Source organism: Octopus sinensis, linkage group LG21 (genome assembly GCF_006345805.1).
Source record: "Octopus sinensis linkage group LG21, ASM634580v1, whole genome shotgun sequence".
NCBI classification, from domain to species: Eukaryota; Metazoa; Mollusca; class Cephalopoda; order Octopoda; family Octopodidae; genus Octopus; species Octopus sinensis.
This window is the reverse complement of record NC_043017.1, coordinates 23,483,554-23,494,203: the sequence shown is the minus strand read 5'-3', so window position 1 is coordinate 23,494,203 and position 10,650 is coordinate 23,483,554. Positions and strand designations below refer to the sequence as shown.

Sequence of the window (10,650 nt, the reverse complement as noted above, 5' to 3'; positions counted from 1 at the left end):
TTCATCAGGCCTAGTCAGATCTGGCAGTGTTTCTACGGCTGGATGCCCTTCCTAACGCCAACCACTCCGTGAGTGTAGTGGGTGCTTTTTACGTGCCGCCCGCACAGGTGCCAGACAGAGCTGGCAAACGGTCACGAACGGATGGTGCTTTTTATGTGCCACCGGCACGGGGGCCAGGCGAGGCTGGCAACGGACACGAACGGATGGTGCTTTTTATGTGCCACAGGCACGGGGGCCAGGCAAGGCTGGCAACGGACACGAACGGATGGTGCTTTTTACGTGCCACTGGCAATGATAATAATGTAAACAAAGAATATAACAAACTGCAAATTTATTAATTTCAAAAACTACAATATTGTGAAGGTTATTACTATCGAAACCAAGGAGGTAAAGAAAGTTTACTCCAATTCTTTTGTTCATCAAGTGATTGTTTTTTCTTCAGGTTTTGGAATTCTTCAATTTCTTTCTCAATATTGGTTTTCTTTCCATCAAAAATATCTGGAAATTCAAATGTGTGGTCTCCACCCTGGGGAATCAAAAAAACAATATAACTTACAAAAATGAACTCAAAAGAATGACATACTTATTCAATTCTTAAACTTCAAACCCTACAATGTAATTTTCCTTGTAACCCCATAAACTTCCCTATAGCAAGAATTTCTAGCAACTAAATACATATATTATGTCTTAATGTTTACTTTTATTGAGACAGAATTTTTCTACAGCCAGATACAAGCATAAAAAAATGATGATAAATTTATTAGAAGCTGTTCCATATCTAAGCTAAATCATTTGTTTGTGAGAATTTGGTGATCAATATACAAGGAGAATCTCCCATTACAGCTTAGAAATGAAAAGTTAATTTCATATAAGAACAGGCTTCCAATTTTGCTTTGTAACATTTTAGAGGAAACATAAAGGTTTGGTGAGAGGAAAGATTGCAAGTTCAATCTAATTAATAATAACGAGCTTATTGTGAGATTAAGAGGGGGGTCAGAAAATAGCAAAAGTCAAGTAAAGAAAAGCAGTGATAGTCAAAGGTATATGCACAGTGTATAGGATAAAACAAAATGACAAGTTAACAGGAAAGTGTGCACAAGGATGTCAGGAGAAGTGTTGGTGAATTTTGGGAAAGTAGGAATTTGTGAAATGATGCAATGTCTTAGCAACTAACAACTGATGCAGGCTGCTTCCATAATGCCATGTAAAATGGGCCAATGGACAAGTTTCAAAGGAGTTGCTTTGTTTAGTGGTAGTAGTGAGTGAGACTCCATAAAAATACAAAGGCAGGGTATAAATACAGAGCATGATTAGAAGAGGAAGAGACAGCAAGTGAAGAATAAAAGATATGTAGATCAGAAATACTGAGAGATTCATCATCATCATCATCGTTTAACGTCCGTTTTCCATGCTAGCATGGGTTGGACAGTTCAACTGGGGTCTGGGAAGCCAGAAGGCTGCGCCAGGCCCAGTCTGATCTGGCAGTGTTTCTATGGCTGGATGCCCTTCCTTACGCCAACCACTCCGTGAGTGTAGTGGGTGCTTTTTACGTGCCTCCTGCACAGGTGCCAGACGAGGCTGGCAAACGGCCACGATCGGATGGTGCTTTTTACGTGCCACCGGCACAGAGGCCAGACGAGGCTGGCAAACGGCCACGATCGGATGGTGCTTTTTACGTGCCACAAAGTTAAATCTCATATTTTGATTCTGCCAATCCTAATCCTATAAATTTGAGTTTGTTGATCAGATATGCATGGGTTGGTTTCAACATGTGCATCTGTGTATGTCAACAGAAGAACTTTGTACACACACACACACAAACAAGATAATTTATTCCTTTAAACTCTTTACAAGCATGGCTGTTTGGTAAGAAGTTTTCTTCCCAACCATGTGGCTTCAGGTTTAATCAAACTGCATGGCACCATGGGCACGTGTCTTCTACTATAGCCTTGTGAGTGCTTTTGGTAGATGGAAACTAAAAGAAGACTCATATATGTGTGTGTGTGTGTGTGTGTGTGTGTCTTTGAGTTTGTGATGCCTCTCCCCACTGTTTGACAACAGTGTTGGTTTATTAATGTCCTTGTAACTTAGCAGTTCAACAAAAGAGACTGATAGAATAAGCACCAGACTTTAAAATTAAGTACTGGACAGATTTGTTTGACTAAAAACCCTTCAATGCCCCAGCATGGCCATAGCCCAATGACAGAAAACAAGTAAATGAATAAAGATATACAAATGAAAACAAAATCCCAAACAATCTTCTACACATATCAAAACTACAATTACCTCCCTAATTATACTAATCAGGTCGCTACCCATCACTGTGTTACCACTAAAAATATTTGCTAGTCTGTGTTGACAGAGTTTCACTTAAAATTCCCATGTTTTAAATCAAAACTTAGTTATATGGTGAAGACACTACCTATCTATCTATCTTTCACTCTCTCTCTCACTGTATTTCTCTCAACAACTTTTTCTCCTTCCCTTCTTCCCTCTTTCTACACATGTTATGACAGACAGACAGGTTGACTTTTACAATATAAGATTATTCATGGATTTTTTTTTCTTTTACTCACCAACTGAACATATGCCATTTTGTAAGCATCTTCACGGAAAGCATCATATCTTTTTTCAGGGTGTTTCTTTACTTCACCTGGATATTAAAAGGAAAAACATTTAGGAAACTGGCAGCAATTGCTAGTACGTTACAGGAGCAACACTTAAGAAAGGCATGGCTGCGATGGCCATGAAATGTTCAGTTTCATAATAGGTTAAATCTACCTGCTTACAACAAGGTACCACAGTGAGGTATAATTGACAATAGCTTCATAGTCACAAGAACCAATGGGTGATTCATTGATGTAACAGTGCTGATTTTATCTTTAGTAGTAAGTAAAAATGACAACTAATGGCTTACCCTACAAGAGATTTGTCCCTTGACAAGAAATAAATAATAGTCCAATTTACTGCACATATTAGTAAATAATAATAATCCTTTCTAATATAAGCACAAGACCTGAAATGTAGTGGAGAGGGCTAGTTGATTACATCAACTGCAGGGCTCCACTGGAACCGATTTCATCAACCCCAAAACGATGAAAAGCAAAGTTGACCTCTGCAGAATTTGAACTCAGAATATAAAACTGGAAGGAAAGCTACTAAGCATTTTGCTCGACTCACTAACAATTCTACCAGCTCACTGCCTTAATAATAATAATAATAATGATAATCTTTTCTATAGGTACAAGGCCTAAAATTTTGGAGGAGAGGGATAATTGATTACATTAACCCCAGTGTTCAACTGGTACTTATTTTATCAACTTGAAAAGAAAGGCAAAGCCAACATGAGCAGAATTTGAACTTAGAACATAAAGATTAATGCTGCTAAGCATTTTGTCTGATATGCTAACAATTCTGCAAGCTTACTACCTCCTCCTTGACAACGATGGTTTCTGATTTTGGCACAAAGCCAGCAATTTTGAGAAGAGAGGTTTACTCGATGTTATCAACCATAGTACTTGACTGGCACAAATTTATTGATCACAGAGAGAAAAAACAGAAAGTCAAACTTAGTGATAACAATAATTGTTTCAAATTTTGGTACAAGTCTAGCAATTTCAAAGGGAGGTGGCTAGCCAATAACATTGCCCCAGTCCTTGGCCAGTACTTTATTTTATCGACTCCAAAAGAGTGAAAAGCAAAACTGATCTCAGTGGAATTTGAACTTGTAACTCTAAGAACTGAAGAAATGCTGCTAAGCATTTTGTCTGATATGCTAACAATTCTGCAAGCTTACTACCTCCTCCTTGACAACGATGGTTTCTGATTTTGGCACAAAGCCAGCAATTTTGAGAAGAGAGGTTTACTCGATGTTATCAACCATAGTACTTGACTGGCACAAATTTATTGATCACAGAGAGAAAAAACAGAAAGTCAAACTTAGTGATAACAATAATTGTTTCAAATTTTGGTACAAGTCTAGCAATTTCAAAGGGAGGTGGCTAGCCAATAACATTGCCCCAGTCCTTGGCCAGTACTTTATTTTATCGACTCCAAAAGAGTGAAAAGCAAAACTGATCTCAGTGGAATTTGAACTTGTAACTCTAAGAACTGAAGAAATGCTGCTAAGCATTTTGCCTGATGTGCTATCAATCCTGTCAGCTCATCACCTTTACAAAATTGTTTCAAATTTAGACAGAAGACCATCAATTTGTTTGTGATGGGGAGAAGTTAGTTGATACCTATTTCTTTACTACCCACAGAGGGGACAAGCAAGGACAGACACACGGATTAAGTCAATTACATCGACTCCAGTGTGTAACTGGTACTTATTTAATCGACCCCGAAAGGATGAAAGGCAAAGTTGACCTCGGCGGAATTTGAACTCAGAACGTAACGGCAGACGAAATACAGCTACGCATTTCGCCCGGCATGCTAACAATTCTGCCAGCCCGCACCATCACCCCACTGTGCTTGATATATTTTATCAACTCCAAAAGGGTGAAAGGCAAAGTTGACCTTTGAACTCAGAATGTAAAGAGTCAGAAGAAATATAATGAAGCATTATTCAACAATCACCAATCTACTGTTGTGAATATACATACAGAAGTGGGTGTGTGGTAAGTAGCTTGCTTCCCAACCGCATGGTTCTGGGTTCAGTTCCACTGCATGGCACCTTGGGCAAGTGTGTTCTACTATAGCCTCAGGCTGACCAAAGCTTTGTAAGTGGATTTGTTAGATGGAAACTGAAAGAAGCCCGTTGTGTATATATATATATATATATATATATGTGTGTATGTATGTATGTATGTTTGTGTTTCTGTTTGTTCCCCTAACATCGCTTGACAACAGATGCTGGTGTGTTTACGTCCCCGTAACCTAGAGGTTCAGCAAAAGAGACTGATAGAATAAGTACTAGGCTTACAAAGAATAAGTCGTGGAGTCGATTCATTCGACTAAGGGTGGTGTTTAGTCAAATGACTAAAACAAGTAAAAGAAAAAAAGAATATATATATATATATATATATAAATAATTTGTAGTAGTATAACTGTTGATAAATTAAGTACCTGCAGCATACTGAGGTTGATCTAATCGACTGGCCCCATCCCCAAAAAAATTTTGGGCCTTGTGCCTAGAGTAGAAAAGAATATATATATATATAAAACAGTTATGACTGTGTCATCAAGAAGCTCACTTCCCAACCATATGGTTCTGGGTTCAGATCCAGTCCACAGCATCTTGAACAAGTGCCTTCTACTTTAGCCCTGGGCCAACCAGAGCCTTTAAGTGGATATGGTAGACAGAAACTGAAAAGAAGCCTATCATGAATGTATGTGAGTGAGCGAGTGAGTTCATATTTTCCTTGCATTCACTTGTTTGTAGGATACAGGCATCCAGCAACAGGACCTCCGTAATGCTATGATGGACCGTGAAGTCTGGCGTAACATAGTAAATTCCATTGTCTCGACTACGGTTGAACAATGATGATGATGATTGTTTGTAAACAATGTTTTCCTGGTAGTGTCATTTGCTTGCTGTCCACCATGAAAGCATGTCCTGGATGTTTGTTGTCCAACAGAATGTGCGATTATTACTTTTGAAAACAGGTGGGGTTGGTGACAGAAAGAGCTTCCAGTTGTTGAAAACTCTGACCCAATGTACTCTCATCTGACCTTTGCAAGTATAGGCAAGTAGACATTAAAACGTTAATGATAATCAGGATGATCTCACCTTCATGGGTTCTCGTCGAAACAGATACTACCGGGACTTTATAGATCTTCTCTAAATAGTTTCTTATATCAATTTTACTCATTCTGCAAAATAAAGAACAGAGAAAACAGGTGACTTGGGGGAAAATGACGTATTGGAGAAGCAGTTTCCTTTTTGTCTTACTTGGTTTTAATGTCAGGAATGCAAAGTAGAACACCCTCAACTTACTTTCACTTTCTCTTCATCTGATCTGAAACAAGGTCATGGGTCCCATCACATGTGTGTGTGGTGTGTGTGTGTGTGTGTGGTGTGTGTGTGGTGTGTGTGTGTATGACCAAGTCTTGACATTATTTATGACATCATTGTCATACAAGTGATGTTGTTCATTTCCAAACTTCTATACTGAAATGAAATTAAGCACCTGTTTTCTGCCTGCCTATTCCTGATCATCAGTACTGACTTCATGGTATAGATGAATAGAAGTTGTGACATTCATACCTTTCCCAAAAGTGTTTCAGTATGGAACAGACACTGAATAGCTACAAACAGGGAAACAAAATCAAGTTAGGTAACTGGCTCAGGGATCTCCACAGCTTGTCAACTAAACACCATATTTCATGGAAATTATACATCTTGGACTTCTGACTGGTAGTCCAGTTTGAAGTGTTTGGAAACAGATGACGGTTGGTAACAGGAAGGGCATCCGGCTATAGAAAATCTGCCTCAATAAAATCCACCTGACCCATGCAAGCATGGAATGGTGGATGCTAAATGATGACAATGAATGAACCAACAAAGGAGTGCTCTACATGATTGAAGGAGATAGTTATTGTTTAAAGCTAGGTCAATCCTGATTGAACAGACTTAAAAGCATTCCAGCCTTGGTTATCCTATCATGTTTTATATCAAGGACTGCATTGTTCAATGCGTTCTTCCTTTAACCCTTTAGTGTTCACATTATTCTGCCAAAATTAATCCTTTTTGATCCACATTATTTTGAACTAATCAGGCATTATCTTGTAGCTATGAGATTTTGATGAAGTAGCTGTTCATTTTTCAAATGATATTGTAGGGTTGGTGTGAGAGACCAGATCTGGCCTGTTTGAACATAAAACAGGTTGAATACTTTTGGCTGGATATGGCCGGTTTAAATGATAAAGGGTTAAGTTTGTAAGGTGTGATTTGAGGGAGACTTGGCTGCTACTTCTAACATATGCATAACCACATTTTAGTGCCCTTGGCTAGAAAAGCTGAAATATGTTCATACTATTGAAGCAACCAAGAATTTTCTTTTTTTTTTCATTAAAAACAGATGTTTTGTCCTTCAATCTGCTTATCAATCAATATTATAAAAGTAGTGGTTATTGTTTCTGCTAATCAATTTCTGAGAGACTTTGAAACAGAGGAAGAAAAACTATACTTACTGTGGATGTACAATGAAATGAACTCTGTTAGGTGGAACTTTTCCTTTTGGTTTTACCATTTTCATCCAAAATTGTGGAAGAAATAAATAGCGTTGTGGATTGCCTTGCCAGTATACTGGAAACTTAGGAATAGACTGTTTCCATAAGGGCCTACATCAAGGTAAACAAATGTACAATTTAAATAACATTATATGATTGATGGATTGATAGATGCTGATAGATGAATGAGCGAATGGATAAATGTATGTATGTATGTATATACATGCACATATAAGATCAAAAATCAGAGGGCTTGCACAGGCTCCTGTGACCCATCTGTTTGGTAATCCACTTGTAACTGTAAAATTGATGAACATCAAGAAAGCCCCTGGGAATGATGGCATTGTTACTGAATTTGTTTAGAAAGATGGTGATGAAATACTGGAGCTTCTTCTCCCAGGAAGATATAGGATGAGGTAGTGAAGAATGGTCTTTGAACATTGGGCCTCATGGAGGCAATGACTAGTTACTGAAACCTTTGGTGGTACGCTGTGCTTGTGAAGACCTGTCAAGCCAACTGAAATCATAGTTGTGGCTGTTGTCAGTAAGTGGTATGTAAAAAGTACCTTTTGAGTGTTGGGCCTCATGAAGGCAATGTGGCCAGTGCCAGTGTTGCATAATTAGCACCTATGCCAGTGGCACATAAAAAAACACCTTTCAAGCACTGGGACTCACGGAGGTAATAACAAATGACCGAGACCTTTGGCAATATGCTGTGCTTGAGAAGGAAGATCCATCAAGTCAAGTGAAATTGTAATCATGGCAAATACTGGTGTCATGTAACTGGCACCCATGCCGGTGGCACATAAAAGCACCCATTATACTCTTGGAGTGGTTGGCATTAGGAAGAACATCCAGCCGCCAAATCAGACTGGATCCTGATGCAGCACCTCAGCTTACCAGCCCTGGTCAAACCATCCAACCCATGCCAGCACGGACAATGGATGATGATGATGATGATCACACAGTCACACATATATTTATATTGGCCAGTAGTTCATATAACTTTAAAATGACACTCTAAAATATTTGAACACTTTCCATATATATTGCAGAAGGCCTTAACATGAGCTGCATAAAATAACATATACGCAGAAGGCTTGTAAAAGCCACAGATATCACTCCTTCGTCTGGACATGACAAATGAAATAATTAAACACCATCGTGACAGTCATATACAAAATTATAAGGATTATAGTGGATTATACCTGACTCCAGAATATAACTGGCACGTATCATATCAATTCAGAAAATACAAAATACCACACCAACTAATCAACTAAACAGTGTTTTAGATCGTAAAATAGCTTTGTTGTGCTGTTTAGTTCCAAGTTTGTCCTGGTGAAGAAGAACTGCGATCATCCAGTTTTTTTTTAGAAGCCCAAAACGTACTTTGCTTTGTTTAAGACAATAAGGTATGATCTGGGGGAGATTTAGCTCTTATTCGTAATGGGTCGAGCGACTGCATAAACATTTTCATACTGAGTATGAGTTATGGTTTGGATCCAAGTCAGCCCTGACAAATGACCCAAGGGGTTTTAGAAGTGGCCACCCTATCCAGCTTTCAGCCGCAATGTTTCTAAAACTACATTTTCTTTAACAGTCCTTATATTTTAAGACGGTAATGAATGACTTGATGAAAATTTGACTTCTATTTCTGGTAAACCGAGTGACTATTTTGTCTTATACAATTCTTCGATCGACCTAAAGCGATATCATCGTCGATTCCATGAACTGTAACCTTGTTCTGCTAATTTCGGACAGCATAAAGGAAATTTAGTTAAGATAATTGAATACGGCAAAACACGGTAAACTTGATGTAGAGACATTCAAATCCCCTGATCTTGTTTTAAAGAATTAGGATATTTTTTCATCGTTGTCTTTATTTATATAAAAGAGTATTTACTTAAGATATAGGCCTGACCCCTAATATCATCAGGATAAGATTTCGAATGAATATCACTTGGGATAGTGTTTATTATTATTGTTTTATATGAAAAGCACTCCTGTGCTGACCTATAAGTGCATGGGGGTCTACATTAACCTAATGTGTGTCCTTCGTTGTTTAAGGGTATTTATATGGGATCTTTTAGATCTACAGAGAAAGTATATTACTTTACAAATATAATAAACGTTGTATGTTTGAGTAAACATACGCACATATGTATGCTTATGTGTGTATGTGTGTGTGTGTTATATAAATAGCAGTCAAAACCCTGACTTTAAAAACCACGTTAAATGTTCATATTATCCTTATTATATATATATATATATATATATATATATATATATATATATATATATATATATATATATGTATATATATATTTATTTATTTATTCATTTATTTATAATAAGGATAATACGAACATTTAACGTGGTTTTTAAAGTCAGGGTTTTGACTGCTATTTCGGCATGGTGGTGTCTCTCAGACACCCTTAGTTTTAATTGTATATATATATATATATATATTAGTTATTAGCGATGGAAGCAGACTGTTATTAAATATTAGGTAAACGAGAGATAAATAAACCAGGAGGGTTAAGAGGAGATTTTTGTCTTTTGCTTTGGAAATGAAAACTAACGACCATTTCGATGATCGACAAAGCATAACCATATGCGCCATCCATTCTTAAGAAAAATTTCACAACAATTTAGGACTATATGGAAGTAAAGGATGCGAAAATGTCAATGTGGCTGTCAAGATTATTATAAATGGCCCAGAATATGTTGTTGAAGCGATTTTACTTACAGTCTGTGCGCCATGATGGTTGGGTTTATTATTCTGGTGTCATCAAGAGTTATGTCCTTTGGATCGTCCGCTGAGCGAGGTTTCGTCTTGGAGAAACGAAAAGTACTTTGGGTGTTGCGGCGAGCTGGCAGAATCGTTAGCGCGCCGGGCGAAATGCTTAGCGGTATTTCGACTGTCGTTACGTCCTGAGTTCAAATTCCGCTGAGGTCGAATTTGCCTTTCATCCTTTCGGGGTCGATAAATTAAGTACCAGTTACGCACTGGGTCGTTGTAATCGACTTAATCCCTTTGTCTGTCCTTGTTTGTCCCCTCTGTGTTTAGCCCCTTGTGGATAATAAAGAAATATATATTTATTAAGGCGGCGAGCTGGTAGAAACGTTAGCGCGCCGGGCGAAATGTTTAGCGGTATTTAGTTAGCACGCCGAATGGAATCAGTTTTAACGTTCTGAGTTCAAATACCACCGGAATCGACTTTGTCTTTCATCCCTTTTAGGGTCGATAAATTAAGTAACAGTTGTGTACTGGGTTCGATCTAATCGATGGGCCCCTTCCCCTAAAATTTCAGGCTTTGTACCTATAGTAGAAAGGATTATTATTATTAGTACATCTCGTTCAGAGATTTATTATTATTAGTAGTAGTAGTAGTATTCATTCGGCGAGCTGCCCGGGCGAATTCTCTGTCCTTGTTTGTCCCCTCTGTGTTTAGCCCCTTTTGGGTAGTAAAG

General features: G+C 38.0%; 1 protein-coding gene across 1 annotated transcript; it reads right to left on the bottom strand.

The window, feature by feature from the left end:
- Positions 1 to 314: 314 nt before the first annotated feature.
- On the bottom strand, positions 315 to 10,154 carry LOC115223021 (39S ribosomal protein L23, mitochondrial). The gene is made up of 5 exons (XM_029793448.2): positions 9,926 to 10,154; positions 7,135 to 7,284; positions 5,732 to 5,814; positions 2,577 to 2,653; positions 315 to 526 (listed from the first exon to the last, which is right to left on the bottom strand). Exons 1-5 carry the CDS (start codon positions 9,937 to 9,939, stop codon positions 371 to 373), a joined length of 480 nt encoding a protein of 159 aa, XP_029649308.1. The 5' UTR covers positions 9,940 to 10,154; the 3' UTR covers positions 315 to 370.
- Between the last annotated feature and the right edge of the window lie 496 nt (positions 10,155 to 10,650).

Coding starts and splice junctions, on each gene's coding strand:
- LOC115223021 (XM_029793448.2), bottom strand. Junction 5,815..7,134: donor CATTTCATTGTACATCCACA/GTAAGTATAGTT, acceptor TTTATTTTGCAG/AATGAGTAAAATTGATATAA. Junction 2,654..5,731: donor TTCGACGAGAACCCATGAAG/GTGAGATCATCC, acceptor TTTAATATCCAG/GTGAAGTAAAGAAACACCCT.